Raw genomic sequence first — 20,472 nt, forward strand, 5'->3', positions numbered from 1 at the left:
TGCCAGGCACTGCTCTAAGGTCCCACCATGAAAGGTTAAAGGAGGAGAGACTCAGGGAACCGTGGAGAAAGCCCAACGAATAGGAGCAGTTGACAAGCTAAAGAAATCACTTTGAAGAAGCATCCCATCAAGGCTCCCGAGGAAACAGCTCTGAACATTCTAACTCACCCTTCTGTTCTCCCATGACAGGGCGGGTTACTGCGGGGCAGACATGACAAGCCATCAGACAAGGCCCGAAGAAGGTGCCATCAGCATATTTATAAACAGGCTCTGCAGTTGCAGATATGGGAACAATTCATCACTGAAAACCACATGTTTGCATTATGTGCCTGTTCCGTGTGAGACACTGTTCTAAACACCAGCAAACAAAACATCCCCAAACACCTGACCTTGTGGAGCTTAAATCCATGGGGAGAGACAGACAATAAACAAAAACGTAATAAAACAAGTAAATGATACCATGTGGAAGAGGAACGGTTCTGTTGAAGGTGAAGAACTATTGGCACTAGGAAAGGTGAGCTGAAATGACAGGAGAAGGTCAAGTGGGCTGCTTGAAATGGATACTGTGGAGGACACAGTTATTGGGTCATTAGTAAGGTCAAGGTTATAATCCCGGGAATGGCGGCTGAGCCTGCTGGGTTAGAAACTGAGACGCTGCTTAGACATTGCAGGACTCATCTATGTGGATATTGAAATCACCATGAATTATGAATGGAGCCAACTGTATTACTAGGTAAGTTTGTCAAGGTCGAGTGATTGACAGCAATGAGCAATAACAGTTTGTGTTTGCTTACTGACTGACAGAGTGGGCGCTCCTGAGGCAAAATGAAAACAATGAATACTTCTAGCTGCGGAACAAAAGTATTAAGTGATAACACCAACGCATTTTCCCTTGAATGGGAAGGCCAGGCTCCAGGAGGGCGGCGGTTTCTCCTCTGTGGTGCGCCCTGCTGCTTTTCCGGTGCTTAGAGCACTGCCGGGCACATCTGAATTGTTCAATACATAGTTGTGGAATGAATGAAGGAATGAATGAACCCCCTTTAGTCGTCCCACACCGCCCGGGCCTAGGAGCTCACGGGTCTGCCACGCCCCTGCGCCCCGCGCCTGCGCAGTGTCTGCGGCCCTGCGCCGTGCGGGCTGGCGTCCCCGCCCCGCCCCGCCGCACTAGGTTTGAGCCCTGCTGGCCCCTGTAGCCGCAGGGGTGTCCTGCTGTCCCGGCTTCCTACTCGGCGCTCCCACGCCTACCGACCTGGGCTTTTTCCTTCTACGTCAGCCGCGGGACCCTGGAGATGGCGGCTCAGAAGATAAATGAGGGGCTGGAGCACATCGCCAAAGCTGAGAAATAGTGAGTGAGGGACCCCGAGGGGGGCCTCTGTGTGGCCCTGGGGTCGTGCCCCTCTCTGGCCCGGTCTTAGCACCCGGGGTTGGAAGGAGGAGCGAGGCCGTGAGAGTGGGGGTGTTGGCGAGACCGGCGAGGGGCCGGAAGCATAGTTGCCCCCCCCCCCCAACCCCCGCCGGAAGTGATCCACGCGCCCCTTCGGGGGTCTTTGGGATGCTGACCCCGCTGCTTTTGCTAACAGGGTGGCTGACCCTCGGCATTTCGGGCTGGGGGGTACCCTGTGGAGGGGGGGGGGGGCGCCCTGCGCCCTGGAGCGTGATTAACAGCACCCCTGGCCTGCGCCTTCTCGATGGCAGCATCACGCCTCTCCTCCCTCTCTCTGTGTGACAACCAAACTGTCCCGGGAGAGAAAGTCGCCAGAACTACTGCGCGAAACGCCTGCCCTGTCTCGGGGAGCGGGCTGCAGATCTACCCTGAAACTCGGGGACCCCTTGTCATGTTCTAGTATACTCCCTGGGAGCAAGGACTGCGCTTCCTCAGTCTGTTCATGTCTGTTGGGCCCGGTATTTGCAGAACTGAATTATGGTGTCTCCGCCTTTTGACACTCCCATCCTTCTCGGTTGTATTACCCAGCGAATTTGTACCTGGCGGTTCGCGATAATGAAAGGTCTGCATTGCGCTCTGTGTCAGATGCTTCACCTACCTAATCTGACACCTCCACAACTTTCCCGATGGAGATGCTCATTTCACAGAAGAGGAAATGAGGCTCCGAGAAGCCTCCTAATACCTTACCCAGGGCCGCCCCACGGGAAGGTGGCAGATACGGTTCTCCGCCGGTGGAAGCGCCAGCTCTCTCTGTGGCGCTCTTGGTGCACGTGCCCACAACCACCTTTCCTTCTATTGAGAGCAAACACAGACGTCTTAGAATAATGTGTGTAATAAGGATCATCCTAAAGCTGTTAGCTGTGCTTTGGTAACACAGGGGAAGACGTGTCTTCTGTCCCGGGGAAATGTAGGAACCTATTAACAAAGGTGATTGCTGAGCAGGGCCTGACCAAGAAGAAATTTTCAGAAGAGAAAATTCTCTGTGAGTAAATCCAGAATTCTCTCTGTGAGAGAATCTAGGCCCAGGATGTAGGTTGAGCGCAGGCCTGCAGACATGCTGGGGGAGCCGGGAATGTAGAGTAGGGCCAGGGCATGAGCTAGAGTGGAGAAGAGTTGGGGCCAGACCGTGAAGGGGCAGCGGCTCTGCTCTGATGGGCTGAACCTTAGCTTTTCTTGGGATCAAGTAGCCAGTGGGAGCTGGTTAGATTTAATTTAGGCAAAAGAAATGTGGTAATGTGGAGAAAGGCCTGGGAGGAGAGGAGAGTGAGAACGTTGGCATAATTAGTAAGCAGACATTTACAAAGTTGTCACCATGTACCTATACACTGGCTGCTGGGGTTATTGAGGTAAAAAAAACAAAAAAGGTCTTTTCGTTAAGAGCTTAGAATTCACAGAAGAGCAGACATGTAAACAGGTGAGTTTAGAAGTATACAGTAGCTTCAGTTGAGATGCCAAGGAAGGAAAGGGTGCCTTCCCCAGGGTGGGAGAAATGGGTGAGGAGGGCGACATTCCTTAGATAGAATTGAAAAGCTTCAGTGACTTGACCGGATGTGGAAGGAAAGGCTTGGCCCCTGTGCTTCTAACTTGGGAGATGGAGTGGTGGAGAGATCTTCAGCCAAAGCAGGGCACAGAGGTGAATGGGGCAGGGAGGTGTTGGATTGAGGCTTGAATGTGTTCTGTTTGAGGCTCAGTAGGTGGCAGGAAATATGGGCCCGGAATTTAGGAGAGACCATTTGATATTTCTGTCTTCTAATGATAATATGGTTCATTGTTGCCAAGTAGTTTTGTAATTATCATTTTGTGGGGTTTGGTCCTATGAACATTGATTAAACTGTTGGCCTCAACAGAATTTCTGTATCGAGTTTTTTGGCAGAAGTAGTAAAAACTTAGAGCCATTAAACGAAATTAACCAGAGTGCCTTCTCCCTTCCAAATCAGAGATGTTAGTGGACTGGGGATGATTTACTATATTTTTAATCTCTAGCTCTTTCATATGTAGCCCATTAGACAATTGAATGATTATACCTTGTTTTTGATGGAATTTTTAAAATTGTGGTGATATACAGAATATAATGAGTGTTTTGGAGTGGGATGGAGGAATACATTTTTGTTTTATTGCATGCTTCCTTAATTTTGTGGATTAGAGTTGTGGGCTGCAATTTAAGGATTTTTCTGAGCAAAGATATTCTTGGTAAGCTTTAAAAATGGCATTACAAATTTGCGTCTTATACCAGTATATACACAAATATTAAATAAATTTAATTGGCAGAAAAATGTTCCTTTAAAGTCAGGGTCTCTGGGCAGTTCACACAGCTGTCACAGAATGAAGGTGTACTCCTGAGGGAGGGCCCAAGGGGATGCCCCATCTCTCAGGTAAGGTTTGAAGCTAACACTGTGATATATAAGCTAATTGAATTGGAATGTAGAAGCTAAGATGGTGTTTATTTAGCAATTCCTATGCACACCCAAGCTTGATAGTCACTAAGTTAATTTAAACTGGAAATAAGAAATTATATTAAATTAAAGCAAGAAAATAAAATATTGCAGAAACGGCAAGTAAGGTAAATTGATGGTCCTTTGGTTTGGCATCTGAGTCGCCAATGGGGATCCTTGAAAGCAGCATCTCTGTTTTCATAACATCCCTGTCTTTCTGGTTCTTCTTCCTGTTCACTGGTGACTAATTTGCAGCCTTTTTGGTGACTCCCTCTGTGTTGTTCTTTGTATTCTGCCCTTTCTCTAATGCCTCCTAGGGCAGTGGTCGGCAAACTCATTAGTCAACAGAGCCAAATATCAACAGTACAACGATTGAAATTTCTTTTGAGAGCCAAATTTTTTAAACTTAAACTTCTTCTAACACAACTTCTTCAAAATAGACTCTCCCAGGCCGTGGTATTTTGTGGAAGAGCCACACTCAAGGGGCCAAAGAGCCGCAGTTTGCTGACCACTGTCCTAGGGCGTCCAAACTGGACTCCTGGTGTAGCATGTAGCCTCCTCATTTAATCTCTCTGTCCTCTCCTGAGCTTCAGTCACACAATTCCGAGCATTTTCTTGATGCTGTGCTTTAGCGGGCTTCAAGCTTTAGTGTGCCTCAGGGCTTGTTACACCCTGGGTTTTTGCTGCACTTCCAGAGTTTTAGGTTCCATGGGTCTGGTATGGGGCTTAATAATTTACTTTACTAGAACATTTCCAGCTGGTGTAGGGACCATGCACTGAGAGTCTGCTATAGTTGGAGTTATGCAGGTATTTCAAAAAGAGGGAAACCATGTCTATGGTAGTGAGAAGGAAAAAGGTGAGGTGGTATTAAATTGTAAGTCAGGTTGGATGGAGGTTGTCAAGATGGGGACTTGTTACCTGCTGGCTCCTCCCTCTATTTTTTAATGACCCGTGAAGTCATTACAAGCAGAGTTCTGACTTATAAATGTGTTGGTAACTTCTAAGATATATGCCTTTCTTTCATTTTAGCCTGAAAACTGGTTTATTAAAGTGGAAGCCAGATTATGACAGTGCTGCTTCTGAATATGGAAAAGCAGGTATGTGTGACTGGCCCAGTAACTCCAAAGTGTCATCTTTAAGTAGGCTGATAGCTTCCTCTCAGCATAATACTCACTCCCAATGCTTCCTATAAGATTCTGATAGTTAAACAACAACAACAACATGCCCAAGCCCTTGTTATTTTCAAATGTGTGGAGGGCTGAGTCAGAGATCTCCATAATTCTGCCTCTTGTGACAGCAGAGATGAGTAAGATTGGCAGAACCTAGCTGCAGGTTTTTAGCATTGTTTATGTATTCCTGAACTCCAGTCAGTTGCATAGTATTTCTAGAAGTTGTTCCATATCCCTTTATTACACTCCCTGTTATTGAATAAAGACTTTCGTTTGTTAAATTTTTTTAATTAGCCTTATAAGAAGATATAAAATCATGTATTTGACACCAGTGGTTTTTTTATGAGCTTCACTTTGAGAGACAGCGATAACCATTCATGAGTGTTAAGCTACATAAGTATTAGGATATATTTATCTTCTGTAAGATAAAAATGATTTGAAATATGAGACAGACCGGAGCTTTACTAAAACTTTAGCATTTTAAATTATGGAATGATAGCTTTCAGCATATTCATGATTATTTTGGACATAAAGCATGGTACAATTTGAAGTACCCAGAATACATTTACAGTTGTGTTTCAGTGATAGACCTGATCCCTTTTGTTATCCTAGCATATCACCAAAGAAAAAAGAAATCGGAGAAATTGAAACTAATCAGTACAATACGTGTTACTTTCTAGATAATAAAAGAAATGACAACAAATGAGTCTTTAGCACTTTTATTAAAACCCTGAGTAAATTCTCTCTCATATTTATATATCATATTTAAGGGGAAAATTATTAACAGTTCATACTTTAAATGGATTTTATGAACACCTTGTACAAGAAGCTTTTGTAACTGGAGGGCTCAACATTTTGCAAATTTCCATGAGGGAAATTTGACACAGATTTGTTTTATATACATCCGAGACTATGAGCTGCTTTCAAAAATAAATATTTCAGGTCAGATTTTCCCACTAAAGCTGTCTTTCATTTATTTTCTTTAAGGGCTTATGCATAATACATTTAAATCAGAATAAATGTGGAAATTCACTGAGGGAATTAGTTTTAGTAGTTTATTTTCAATATTTTATTAAAGAGAACTTTAAGAGTGCATTTTTAACAAATAACTTTTTTCTTAAAGTTGTATCCTTTTTATGTATTTGTAAGTAACCTTTGGTATTGGTAAGTTTACCAAATCTGCAGCATCATATTTTAGGGCTAGTCCTCATTGCTTTGCTCTGATGATGACATTTTATAACGAGCAATGTGTTTTAACATTTTGGATATTGAGATTTTTTTTCCCCCCACAGAAACTTAAACCGTGCAAAAGCTTTATTTTTGAAAAATGCAGTTTTAATTTTTTAGAAATTTATTTAAAGATTGCTCCAAAGAGGAAGGCTTATTATAAAGACATTTAATGTGCTTATTGGTCTTTATTTCTAAACTAGAGGCCTGATGCATGAAATTCGTGCTAGGGGCTTGGCCCTCGCAGCTGTGGCTTCGTCCGGAAGGACGTCCGGAAGGTCATTTGGCTGTCCGGTCTAATTAGCATGTTACGCTTTTATTATTTCTAAACTAGTGGCCTGGTGCATGAAATTTGTGCATGGGGGGGGGGAATTCCCTCAGCCCAGCCTGCACCCTCTCTAATCGGACATCCCCCTCACAATCTGGGACTGCTGGCTCCTAACCTCTCACCTGCCTGCCTGCCTGATCGCCCCTAACTGCCTCTGCCTGCCTGCCTGATCGCCCCTAACTGCCCTCCCCTGCCGGCCTGATTTTGCCTACAAACGGCCCTCCCCTGCCGGCCTGATCTCGCCCCAACTACCCTCCCCTGCTGGCCTGGTTGCCCCAACTGCCCTCCCCTGCATGCCTAATCTCGCCCCCAACCGCCCTCCTCTGCTAGCCAATTTGGTTCTGATTGGTTGGTTTCTATGCCAGTTAGCGTCAAAAGCTCCACCTCCTAGGCAGCCATTGGTTCCTCACACTTCACCCAAATTTGGTTCTGATTGGTCAGTTTCTATGCCAGTCAGCGTCTCTGGGCCTATCAACGGGGCCTGATTAGAAAGGCGGGGCTGATCAGCAGCCCCGGTGGAGGACTGGAGAGAAATGGAGGCGTGGCTGCTGGCCCGGCCAGGAGAGAAAGAGAGAGGCAACTGCTGATCAACAGCTGCCACACAGGCTACGGATCAGACCCTGCTTCTCTCTTCAGGCCTTTCTCTGGGCTTGATTCGCAGCCTCCTCAGCAGTCAGTGCTGGGTCACCATGCCTGCAGCTGCAGCAGTCAGCGCTGAGTCGCCATGGCAACCCAGTGCTGACTGTAGGACTGACTACCGGTTGGTCGAGCCTCTGGTTGTGACAGACCCAGGGTTTTTATATATTAGGATAATGTAAGAGATGGAATAAGTTATAACTAAAGCACTAGTTTTTTTAATTACTATTATTAAATGTAAGACTGGTGAAGTAAGGTACTGTTTTTTGTAATAGTACCTCTTATTTGGGAGCATTGGTTTGGCTGATATGATCTTAAGTTCTCAAAGCTTAGATATTGGTATTAGAAAGACTTCTTAGTTTTGAGTGGAAGTAGCACTGATTTTTAGTCTACAGTTAAAACAACTTTTGAAAATACTTCTAAGTTATTGATCATCAAAAAAGTGGTAAGAAAATTGCTTTAGAAAAAGTAATACTTTATAGTTTTATGAAACTTCCTAAGTATTTGATTAAAATAAGTATACATGTTTTCCAATTCTTTACACATGATGCAGATTTTGGTAATAATTCATTTGAAAATGTTAAGTGGTGGAAATAGAAAGTCTTTGTGTTGTTGTTTTATTTCAGCTCTTGCTTTTAAAAATGCCAAACAGTTTGACCAAGCAAAAGATGCCTGCCTACGAGAAGCTGTGGCCCATGAGAATAACAGGGCGTATCTTTTTCAGCCTTTAAAAAGGATTTAACAATTTGATAATTTTCACAAAGGCATATTTTCTCTTGTTATAAATTTGCTACATGTGAAGTACACTGCTATTAAATTAGAAAACGGTTATAAAAATTCTGCATATTTAAACTCTGAATGAGCATTTATAGAGACTTCTGATCATAAGGTTCATACTGCTTTGCAGAGCTACATTTGAGAGTTTATTTCTTTTTTTTCTGGATTTGCTTGATGATGGTTTTATTTGGGAGGAGGTGAGGAAAATCTGTAGACAGGCACTGAAGAATGAAGAGGTAGCACAGGTATTGGAGATATATAATTACTATATAAATATTTTTAAAATATAGTCTTTCTCAGGCATTTGAAATATGACTTATAAGCAGTTCAAAACAATACATTTTCCTGAAGTTATGTAAAACTTATGCTGAAAATGTTTATTTAATGAATATAATATTGCTAATATTATGCTTATAATAACCTTGAGTTTTAGTAAAACTCTTCAGATTAATGTATAATGGAACTAGTTTAAAATCTATGTAGTGTTCTTGTGGATTACGTAGTTTTAAGAAACATTAGTAGGCACTAAATTATTTCTTCTTTACCTGTTTTTAGGATTTGCCTTTTGGATCACAACTAAGGCAGTGATTTAGTTACCTTTGTCTTTTAAATAGTAAATACTTAGAAATGGTTGGTTTGCTTTTTTTCCTTAATTTTGACTTTGTTACGTCCATTCAGTCTTTTTCATGCTGCCAAGTAAGTAAATATTTTCTCACATTTTCATGTGTTTGCAGATTATTATGTTTTAAATGTTGTTTTTCCATAAGTCAGTAAATTTTTCCTAAATTATAAATTTGTAAATAGTGGATTATTTTGTATTGATTTAAATAAAAATCATTTTCATTTGTTTTAGTCTTCACCTGAACCTTAAAAACTAAACTCTCCTAAGATATACAGTGTTTCAATTAAATTCACCTCGGCATTTTTAGGACCATTTTGTTCAGTAACTTATGCAAAACCAAGTAAGTTACAATTTATTTGTTTCCCTCTTTCTTGATAGTTAATAGTGTCTATGGAGAAAACTAGGAAGCTTTCTCCTCCTTTTGTGGAGAGTACTTGTTTCAAAACTTGGATTTAGACTTGTCAAATAGAAGCTCACTTACCCATTCTGTATCATACTTAATTTTGCATCTGCAAAATAAAAACCCTTTAATTTAGGTGCCTGATGTTTCTAAGGCAGAATTGTCTGTGAAAAGAAAAAGAAAAAAACATGTTGTGTGCTAATACAAGCCTAAAGTAATGTGTAGTGCCTAAGCCAGTTAAAAGTGATGAGATAACTGCCCTAGCTGGTTTGGCTCAGTGGATAGAACATCAGCCTGTGGACTGAAGGGTCCCAGGTTCGATTCCGGTCAAGGGCACATGCCGGGGTTTCAGGCTCGATCCCCATTGGGGGATGTGCAGGAGGCAGCCGATCAGTGATTCTCATCATTGAGGTTCCTATCTCTCTCTTCCTCTCTGAAATCAATAAAAATATATTTTTAAAAAGTGAAATAGCTTCCTTTATCTGTAGTATCCTCCTCCGATTTCATTAAGATCTCATCCGGGAAATTATATTCTCTTTGCAGAGCTTATGAGCAAGCTGGCATGATGTTGAAGGTCAGTAATGTTCTGTCACAACTGTTCTGTAAGTAAAATGAATTAACTGCATGGTGTTGAAGTTGAAAAGTCTCCTTGTAGGGCGACAGATGTTGTCCAAAGCAATGCTAATTGGGCCTACAAGGTAAAATGTGTGTGTCATAATATAGGAATTTCTAAATGTGAAATTTAAGAGAGAACATGTTGGAGGAAACTGGGAATCCCAAGGTTCTAGGCTTTGTAACCAGGAGAGAAGTATCGCTAAGCTAAACAGAGCTATGTGGGAGGTTCCCCTACTTTTGAGAAATTTACAACAGCTTACAAGTATATATATTTTTTACTGCCCAAGTGTTATAGAGAGGAGAGATTTTTGCTTGTTTTACATATATCAGTTGGCATTGAAGAGAACCAAAGACTTAAGCTGTTGCTGTTTAACTGATTCTTCTTGAATGAAATATTTTGGCTAGTGTGGCTATGCCCTTATTTATTTCTGCTTCGTAAACACAGGTTGGAAATTAATATTCTGTTGTGCGACAGAACACATTACTTTATGACACTGACTCTCAAAGTATGCTGTTGATGACATTCAGCAGGGAAGATGGTTGCAAACTCAGATGAACTCAGGGCATAATGTAGTGACTGAAATGAAGGAGGTGGCCTGGGTGTGTAGGCAATAGAGAATGGGGAGAATTGAGGCTACAGGAGATAATATACCTCCATCAGGACATCTGCTACTCAGCCCCAGCGTATTATTGCCATGTGGGAATGTAAGCTGGCTGATGCCATAGCCTTTGATATTTTTTTAACGTAGAAAGTCATAAAACAACTTTTATGAAATTACCTGACTTAAAAATACTGAATGGTTCAAATAAGATGCACTTGGAAATAAGATGCAGCCCTTGGGATGCAGTTTGCCACCTTTGGCATAGGCCTTGTGTACAGTAGGGACTCAGTAAATGTTCAGAGAGGTTTGAATGCTTACAAAACAGTAAAGAACAAATATTTTGATTTTTATTTGTATAGTTTCCCTGAAATTCTGTGAAGTGATGATGAATTCTGTGTAGAAATTAACTGATACTTACTTGGTTTGGCTAAATGAAGCCTGATGGGAAGAGTAACCATGTTGAAGGCATTTCAGTTTAAGTATATTTTATTGTATAAAGTTTGAGTCAGATACTTTTATGAATCAGGGATAAAATAATTGAATTTCGGGTTAACTTTGCATTTTTAAGTTGATGCATTTACTGATCACGCTCTGTCCTTTGCCTAAAGGAGATGCAGCAACTCCCACAGGCTGTCCAGCTGATTGAAAAAGCCAGCATGATGTATCTGGAAAATGGCACCCCCGACACAGCAGCCATGGCCTTGGAGCGAGCTGGAAAGTGAGTGTGCGCAACAGGCTCTGCATAGACTCATCATCTTTTTGTTTTAACAAAGTCCTTTGAAAAACAAGTTTTCTATTTCTCACATAAATCAATTTTTCTTGTCTAATTTAGGCTTATAGAAAATGTAAATCCAGAAAAGGCTGTACAGTTATACCAACAGACAGCTAATGTGTTTGAAGTAAGTTTGAATTTTATTTCTTTTTCTTTAAATACACTTAGAATGTTTAGATTCATAATAAGTAGGAAAATAGAGAAATGTAGTAGCTACTTTTTAAACCTTTTCTGTGCTCACAGCTGAACTCTGTCTCTATTAGAGAGTGATGAAATGGATCAACAGCTTTGGTGTCACCCTCTCAACACCACCCACCCCCATATTGTGTGCCATTACTTTTTTATTAGGTAATTACTGGAGGGAACAAAGATTCCTGCATTGAAGCTGCCAACACTCTCTTTTGTTTGATTCCTTTAGAATGAGGAACGTTTACGACAGGCAGTTGAGTTACTAGGAAAAGCCTCCAGACTGCTAGTACGAGGACGCAGGTGAGTTTTCCAAAACTGTGTTCATGTGTGTCCGTGTACCCCTGGGGTTCATGTTGGAACTGTTAAGTAATTTTGGGAACAGCTTGTTAAGCTTTTTGGTGTGAGCCATGGACACACCAGGGGACCCAATAAATATTGATGTCTGTAAGATGGCACATTGGGTTAAATATTAAAAGATCTGCTGTTTTTCTAAGGTGTAATCTCAAAAAGTATCATGCGTGTATTCTTATTGGCTCAGCAGCATGAGAGAGAGAGTTTTCTTGATCTGATATTTGGTTAGATTATAATGTCTGTCTTTTAAGGAGAAATATCCATATAGGCATAAATAACAAGATGCTCTGAATGCCCCCTGATGAAAATGGACAGCTTTTTGATAGCCAAATAGTGTCATTAAATAGGGTTTTACTTTTTTATCCTCTAATTATATGACCTAGAATTCTGCTACCATGCCCAACTTATAAACCAGCTTTGGTCCCACAATTTAGCAAGTTGATCTTTAGAAATTCAGAATACATTTCTCTAATGAGTCTTACTTTATGAGGCAGCAAATTGACAGGGCACAGCCCACAAAAATTCAAATTCATAATGTGAGTTAAACCAAGCCACTGTTATTTTTGTATGCAGATATTTTTCAAAAGTAATGATTGGCACAGAAAAATATAGTATAACGTTTTTGTACTTTTAATTTGAGTCATAGCAACACCTTTCTCCCTCTATATCCTCACAGTGCAGACTGCTTCCTCTTTTTGGCTGTTGGGATGAGAGAAATAGGTGAAGATTCAAATTCACCCAGTCACAAGTTCAATGTTAGTAAGGGAGTCCTAGAATTAGGAGTACAGGGGTGGGCAAAAGTAGGTTAAATTATCAATCATCATTACCTGAAAGATAAATCATAACTAAGGATATGAAATAATAATAAGAAGACAAATAACACAAATAAATAATACAATAATAAATAAATAATGATGCAAGAATAAACTCTCTTTCAGGTACTCACAACTGTACACCTACTTTTGCCAACCCCTGTCTAATACAGCTTTGCTGGGAGAAGAGCTGATTAGGGTTTGATGGATATTTTTGGGGAGGAAAGAAAGGGATGGGGCCTCAGAGGATCAGAGGAAGATTTTCGGTGATGCCTTCCTCTACATTCTGCCATCTGAATGGGATGGGAGAAAAGGAAAATGTGTGAGAGTAGCCAGAAAAAGATGAATGTTGAGGATCAAAGGTAGCAGAAGGATTTTTCTAGTGTTGACTTGTCTGCTCTCCACTGCTGCCCTTTTCAGCACCGGGTGCTGTTGGGGTCACAGAGGCAGCAGTGAGCAGGGACAGTGAGGGCAGAGTGGGACAAGTGATTCTTCAGCGGGAGGTGGTGCTTTCGGGGCATCTGGATGGCCTTTGGGTGGAAGGAAAGAAATCTGGGGTGATTAAATTGAGGGCTGTCTCTCTCTAAGACATTTCATAAACATTCATAAAGTAGTTTGATGAATTTGATAGATACTGATTAATGAATGATCCTTACCAGACTTAAAACTCTCCGTTTGAAGTAACCTGTCCGTACGTTCCCTTGCTTTGACTGACTGCTTGATGCCCTAAAGGGCAGGGTGAGCATTTAAAAGAAGCCATATGAGTAGAGCTCATGGCAATGGAGCAGTTGCTAAAATGCCTCTTATCTTCTTTATTTCTCTAAAAACTGTACTATCAAATACATTATAAGGATGGCCTCTGCTATAGATCATTTAGACCTGCCTTGTTTGACATTTCTTTGTTTTCGTTTTTAGGTTTGATGAGGCGGCACTCTCTATTCAGAAAGAAAAAAATATTTATAAGGAAATTGAGAATTATCCAACTTGTTATAAGGTATATTTTGAAAGTGCTTATTTTTGGCTTTACATTAGATAATTTTTCATATTGGTGTCAATATAACCAGATTGCATGGATATTTGTCTATTTTTTTAAATAATACTTTCCGGGCCTCTATATTTGACCAAGATGGAATAAGCCTACTGCAGCCTCTCTCCTATTGATTACAACTAAAACTTCCAGACAAAATACAACAAAGCAATTACTTTGAAAAGTAAATAGAACAGATTGATGGAGAGAAGTAAACACTTGCAGAAGCAACCAATAGAGGAATGCGTTTCCAGGATTTTTTCCTATTTCCTCTTGTGGCATTGGCTTAGAAGCCCCAGTCATGGAGCTGGGCCACAGAGGCTCCAGCAGCTGAAACGCCTAAAGAACCCATCTACCGCATCTTTCTAACCAGAGGAACTGGATTTGTCTGGTTAGAAAAAGGCTCCCCGTTTTCCTCTTTTTCTCTCCCTTGGCTTTGCTCTTTGGGGAAGTCCTAGTCATGGAGCTCCGGCTGTGGTGGTGGCACAGGCCAGTTAAAACACCAATGAAAACCTAATCTCTGGCCAGAGGAATTGGGAAGATGAGCTAAGAGAACAAGGAGAAAACCCCAGAAAAGGGAGCTGGAACAGGGCATCCCCTGACTGTGTGTGTGTGGGGGGGCGGAGGGTGGCGGGGGAAGGGCACGCAGGTCTTGGGTTTACTCTCCAGCTGGGCCTGTGAGGACAGACACCGAGGGAGAGCATAGGCTTTGAGAACTGCAGTTCAGGGCTCATAGCACCCTTGCCAGCAGAGCCCACCAGCAGAGCTGAGGGACTGAAGGAAGACTAGAGCCACTGCCCACCAAAAGCAGACAAAAATGCAGTCTGAGCCTGACTAGGTGATTGCCTGCTGGAAGCACCCAACTCTCCTGAGAATGATAGGCGAGTCTGTGCAGCATAACAGTCACAGTGTCCAGGGTGCAGTCCCAAATGACTGAGCGTAGAAGAACCAGGACAACAGGACCAGTTTTCAAGGGAAAGACAACTGATGCGTACCCACACATGGCTTGGGTGTGGGATTATCAGATCAGGGCTTTGCAGCAGCTATCATAATTTCAAGTGAGCCAAAGGTAAACACAGGTGAATGAATGGGAGATAGCTCTTCTTAAATAGAAACTATAAAAATGAAGCAAATGAGAAACCAAAATAGCTGTATCTGAAATAAAAGACTAGACGGACTTAATATGACAATTGAGATGAAAAAATTCAAGGAACTTGAAGGTAGATCAATAAAAGTTATCTGAAAAATAGAGATAAAATATTGAAGAGCTATTTTGCCAAGAAGATAACAGTCACACCTTTAATCTTAGTACTTTTCTTGGCTTATAATTGGTATCATTGTTTCTGTTATCTAAAGTTTTTCCTAGTATCTCTTTAAGAATTCCCAAGTATAATAGTAGAGTTATGCCCCCTCTCATTTTAATTCCCTTTTCAAGATTAAACCTATATAGGTTTTTAAAAGAAATTTGCTTTAAAATGTGTGGTGGTGTCTAAGGCTTTATTATTCTGTGGTCCTTAGACTAGCAGTTCCAGGGCCACCTGGGAGCTTGTTAGTAGTAACAGCAGGATCTCGGGCTCGCTGTGGGCCCACTGACTCAAAGTCTTCATTTTAACAAGACCCTGGGGTCGTTTGTGTGCACAGTAGAGTTTGAGATGTTTACTTCAGTATATTTTTCCTCAGATGTCCTGTGGAAATCACTGCAGAAATGATAAATCTTTCTGTATAAAACCAAAACTCTGAATGTTAAATTCTAGGTGTCAGGAAATTAACTTTATTAAGTAGATATAAATTTGGACCATAATCACATCTTTTGTTTTAGAAAACAATTGCTCAAGTCTTAGTTCACCTTCACAGAAATGACTACGTGGCTGCAGAAAGATGCGTCAGGGAGAGCTACAGGTAAGGCGCTGACTGTGCTGTCCTGACTTGGAATGTTAACATTTCTGTTAATTTGAGGCGACTGCTTAGACAATAATCCTGGCCGTGAAACTGGATTGTTTTTTTTTTAAAAAAATAAATTTATTAGTGACAGCAGCACTTGACTTCAGCTTTTATAGCAGGATTTTTACAAGTTATGTTTTTTCTTATATTTTTCCCCTGGGGACTTTCATGGAGGTGATTGACATGGATGATTTTATTATATTTGCATTCTAAGAAAAAAAAGAACAATACAAAAAGGAAAGTTTTCAGAACGTATGTAACAGGAAGATCTGAATAAGGGGTTTTCCTGTCAGAGATGTTTAAAATGAGCAGTCTCAATCTGGGCACGGTTGATTTGGGACTGTGTAATTCTTTGTTGCCAGGCCTGTCCTGTGCATTGTAGGCTATCTAGCATCGTCCCTGATCTCTGCCCACTTGTAACAATTAAAAATGTCTCCAGATGTTGCCAAACTTCTGCTGGGGGGCAGATGTACCTGGTTGAGAGGGAGCAGGTAGAGCTGTGTGACTTGTGCTTGCTGTAGCATTCCAGGGTTCAATGGGAGTGAAGATTGTGCTGCACTGGAACAGCTGCTTGAGGGATATGACCAGCAAGACCAAGATCAAGTGTCAGAGGTCTGCAACTCGCCCCTCTTCAAGTACATGGACAATGATGTAAGTGGCCTTTGCCTTAGCTTTCTTCTTTCCTCTTGAATGGAAGAAGCTTCCAGCAAGATTATCTCTTTTACTAGTGGCCCGGTGCACGAAATTCGTGCATGGGGCAGGGGGGGGGGGTGTCCCTCAGCCCGGCCTGCACCCTCTCGCAATCTGGGACCGCTGGCTCCTAACTGCTCACCTGCCTGCCTGCCTGATCACCCCTAACCACTCTGCCTGCTGGCCTGCTCGCCCCCAACTGCCACCCCCTGCTGGCCTAATCGCCCCCAACTCCCCCCCCTTGCTGGCCTGATTGCCCCCAATTGCCCCCCCTCCCCCGCCGACCTGCTTGCCTCCAACTGGCCCCCCTGCCAGCCTGATTACCCCCAACTGCCCTCCCCTCCTGGCCTGATCACCCCTAACCGCCTCTGCCTCAGCCCTGCCACCATGGCTTTGTCCAGAAGGACGTCCAAAAGGTCTCCCAGTCTAATTAGCATATTACCCTTTTATTAGTATAGATGGACTTTGAGATTTTTCTCCTTCTATTTTTTCCCCTCAAGATACTTCTCATTTTGCATTTGCACTTTTACATTATAGGTTTAGGTTGTTTGAATGTCAACCATATAAGTTTACAGCCAGTTATTTATCTATCTGTGTTGACCATATATATATATTTTAATTCAGTCCCATTTTTCCAGCTTCTTTCATTTGTTGGCCTCTATAGGTTGCTTAGTTTTTTTTCTTCATTTCTTTTAGACTCACTGTCTAAAAGAGACCCATCATGTAGTGGCCTGTAATTCAGTAGACTAGTTGGAATTTCACTTCAGTGACGACTAACTGTGTGATGCAGGTTATTAATTAACTATCTGTAAACCTCAGTTAATTCATCTGGAGAAATGGAGTGACTGGTCTCTGTCTTACCAGCCTATAGTGATGAGTAGATTAGGCTGTGTTCCCAAAACAGCCTCATGTGCTGCCATATACAGAACGTGAGCCATGACAGTGGGTTTCTCTTCTTTCAGATTTCCTTTTCAGTAGATTTGTGAGCACCAATTTTTTAAAATATATTTTTATTGATTTCAGAGAGGAAGGGAGCGAGAGAAAGAAACTTCAGTGATGAGAGAGAATCATTGATCAGCTGCCTCCTGCACACCCCACACTGGGGATCCAGCATGCAACGCAGGCATGTGCCCTGATCCGGAATTGAATCATGATCTCCTGCTCCAAAGGAGTAACTTTAAACTACTTAGGCTTCTTAAGATACTAGTTATCCAGTTATTATATATAATACTGCACTATCTGTTACTTGGTGAGATGGACAACTTTAATACATCCTGGTTCATAGGTCGATGCTCAACCACTGAGCCCCACCACCTGGAGAGCACCAATTCATTTGATTTTGTTTTGTAACTTTAGTCTTATGCTATCAGATCAGCTTAAGATCTTCAATTTTTTATCACAATGTATATAGAGAAACCTTTTTTTTCCTCTCGATAAATTCTTAATAGGCTTTTGTGAATTTGCAAATATTTTTTAAAAATTTGTCCATAGCTTACACTCTTCATTTACTCAAAGATCTTTATCTCATAGAAACTATAAGTGTTACTTAACTCACTGTGTCCCGATTAACTCATATTCCTAAGTGTATAATTGACATTTTTGCTAGTTGTGCACCTGTCACATTATGGTCATAAGCCTTCTGAGGGCAGAACAATGTTGAGTTTTCTTGTGGTTGTTTTTCCATCTAAATGGAAGTGTTGGTTTTCATGAGGTAGAAAGCTAGGATCTGCCTTTTGTTGAGACATCACATGCGGAGATTCTAGTTACCCAGCTTTTGAGACATTGCTTTGTCATTGACAGTACGCTAAGCTGGGCCTGAGTTTGGTGGTCCCAGGAGGAGGAATCAAGAAGAAAGCTGCAGCAGCACCGGAGGCCAAGCCCGAAGGCACCACTGCTCCCGCTGCCACCGAGGAGGAAGATGAATATGCGGGAGGGCTGTGCTAGGCTTTGCCGAAGGGAAACATCCTCATATGCCATTCATGGACTTGGCACTTGTCTAAGGGTACCCACATTTCATTGCAGTCATGGCTTTGAATGCTAATAAAGGTAAATTTTGTTTACCACTTCCTCAACTCACCCATTGTACCTGCTACCTGTGAAGCACTTTTTTCTTTCTCAATACACCGGAAGGAATTAACAGGAAAAAGTAGTGTCATTTTAATAGTTGATTTTAAAGTTTGCAAGCCAAATTCTAAGACAAATTATGTTCTAAGCAAAACAAAAGAGCCAATAGGCATAGATATTTTTTTTCTTGTAATTTATTGTTAGAGAATTTTCTTTGCATTTTTTAAAACAATTGCTGCTAAAATTTAAGTTTACTCGTTAAACAAAATATTTTAAACATTTGTTTTGTTATATTTTGAAAAGGAAATTTATCCCCCGTAATATTAGCTACATTTAAATTAAATCTTTTTAGATGAGAGATTGGAAAAGGAAATTTATCCCCCGTAATATTAGCTACATTTAAATTAAATCTTTTTAGATGAGAGATTGGAACAGGAAGCTGTTTTGATCTTTACGATATTATTTAGCCCAATAAAGGATGCATTTAAAGTCTTTTATGTAAGTTTGAAAATTCTTAAAGTAGCATATGGAAGTAATTCTGTAAATGTCTTCAGTTCCCTGTGAAATATGGGTATTTGTCCCATCAAAAAACCCACATAGTGACTGTCTCCAAACCCACTTGATTCTTGACTAAATGAGAACTAACCTGGACCTTTTTATGCATCCTAACAAAGAAATAATGTTTCTATCAATTTATATATATTTATTTTTCTCTCCAAAATAATTTGATTTACTTAGGGTTATAACAGGACGGTAACATGACATGGGAAATATTGTATACCACATTTATCTGAAATGGGAGAGTCGTTTTTGGGAATAGACTACGCATAGCACATTAAAAGTACTGTGCTGCCAATATTTTGATGTTTCCTGAAAGGTTATTTTGAAGCATTCCTCTTTCAGCCTGTGTGGCTTAGATTCATCTCCCAACCTATTAATTTGAAAGGGGCTCCAAACACCAGCAGTGTGCATTCTGCAGGCAGATGCTACCCAGAGTGGTTTCCTCTTCATTCACGCCCTGTCTCTCTGCATAGAGTCCTAGCTGATGCAGGTGCAGTCTGCTTAGCTTTGCTGGACTTCCGCAAACACTAAGGTAGATTATCATGGGTGGTTTTAGTCACGGTTGGTTCTGTGGGAGAGCTTACACAGTATAACCTCCTTATTTGTGTGCTTGGGGTGGGTGGATGTTTGGATAGAAATCTTTATTGAAGGTCTGATTCAAAACACTAATAAATTTGATGTTTTGTTTCCTTAAGTTGCTTGCATAGTTTAGCAGATATCAGCTAATTTTCAGTAATGGTTTGGATATCAACTTTGAGCGACCTCAGTAAAACTATATTTAGGTAGTTTAATTTAATGATAATATTTCAAATATCCTATCATTGCTGTTGTACCCTTTAGATCCATTGAGAAGCTTCCAGAATCTTACATTAATACTCATTTGAGCTAATTAGCAATCTGTGTAAACAGACCTGGCAGTGCTTAAAAGATATTTCACACCATTTGTTTATAGACCATATTATCCATTACAGCCTTGGAAAATTTTGTTTACTTTTACTCTTTTCTTACATAGTAAGCAGAATGAGAATGATTCAATGCATTCTGTAGCAGCAATGCAAGTGAGTCTTAAACAACATAAAAGGTTTACATAAGCACAACCTCTCACCACCCTCCCTGCCCACATTTAAGAACTAAGAACCATAAGGATTTGTGGATTTCAGGTGTCCAGTAAAAAGCATTGCTTCCACATTTATGCATTTAGTTTTTCCACCTATATAAGTCTTTATTTTCAGAGGATAGAGTGGAAAACTTGTGTTTACAAAAGGAAAAATTGTTTTCTAGAACTCATGTCATTACTTTTACCGAAGTGGAAGTCTGCATGAACATGCTCAGAATCTAATATTCAATGTTTTGTTATAGTGTAAGTGCAGCCAGCCTGCAAAATATATTTAATATATTGAATTTATTTGTATATATGCAGAGTATTTGTGCTTTATTCCTATTTTTTCCAGCTCTTTGATGAGTAGGATATTAAATGTGTTGTTATGGAAATGCAGATTATTGCTTCAATGATAAGATAATTATGAAAATAAAATCTGAAACTATATAAATATGATTCTATTTATTGTTACTCATTTTGCTTTGCTTGTTTATTTCCTTTTTTTAAGGACACATTGTTATTTATATGATTCCAGTTATATTTTACAAGAACAGTATTTGTCTGAGTTGTATATTCTCCATAGGAGTAACTTTAAACTACTTAGGCTTCTTAAGATACTGGTTATCCAGTTACTATATATAAGACTGCACTATCTGTTACTTGGTGAGATGGACAAGTTTAATACATCTTTCAAAAGAAATAATTTTTTCATTG

At 40.7% G+C, this 20,472-nt stretch overlaps 1 protein-coding gene across 2 annotated transcripts; it reads left to right on the plus strand.

Annotated features, from left to right (window-relative positions):
• Positions 1-1,174: 1,174 nt before the first annotated feature.
• On the plus strand, positions 1,175-20,214 carry NAPG (NSF attachment protein gamma). Of its 2 annotated transcripts, XM_008159763.3 has the most exons (12): positions 1,175-1,345; positions 4,906-4,973; positions 7,863-7,947; positions 8,692-8,709; positions 9,579-9,609; positions 10,861-10,970; positions 11,085-11,151; positions 11,443-11,513; positions 13,292-13,370; positions 15,223-15,302; positions 15,866-15,995; positions 17,835-20,214. In XM_008159763.3, the coding sequence occupies exons 1-12, from the start codon at positions 1,290-1,292 to the stop codon at positions 17,976-17,978; spliced, it is 939 nt and encodes a 312-aa protein (XP_008157985.2). In that variant the 5' UTR covers positions 1,175-1,289; the 3' UTR covers positions 17,979-20,214. The 2 variants fall into 2 exon arrangements, with proteins under 2 accessions (XP_008157985.2, XP_054580291.1); XM_054724316.1 differs by lacking the exon at positions 4,906-4,973.
• The last annotated feature ends 258 nt before the right edge of the window (positions 20,215-20,472 follow it).

This window comes from Eptesicus fuscus, chromosome 12, assembly GCF_027574615.1.
Source record: "Eptesicus fuscus isolate TK198812 chromosome 12, DD_ASM_mEF_20220401, whole genome shotgun sequence".
NCBI classification, from domain to species: domain Eukaryota; kingdom Metazoa; phylum Chordata; class Mammalia; order Chiroptera; family Vespertilionidae; genus Eptesicus; species Eptesicus fuscus.

Coding starts and splice junctions, on each gene's coding strand:
- NAPG (XM_008159763.3), top strand. CDS start 1,290: ATGGCGGCTCAGAAGATAAATGAGGGGCTGGAGCACATCGCCAAAGCT. Junction 4,974..7,862: donor TTCTGAATATGGAAAAGCAG/GTATGTGTGACT, acceptor GTTTTATTTCAG/CTCTTGCTTTTAAAAATGCC. Junction 15,996..17,834: donor TCAAGTACATGGACAATGAT/GTAAGTGGCCTT, acceptor TGTCATTGACAG/TACGCTAAGCTGGGCCTGAG.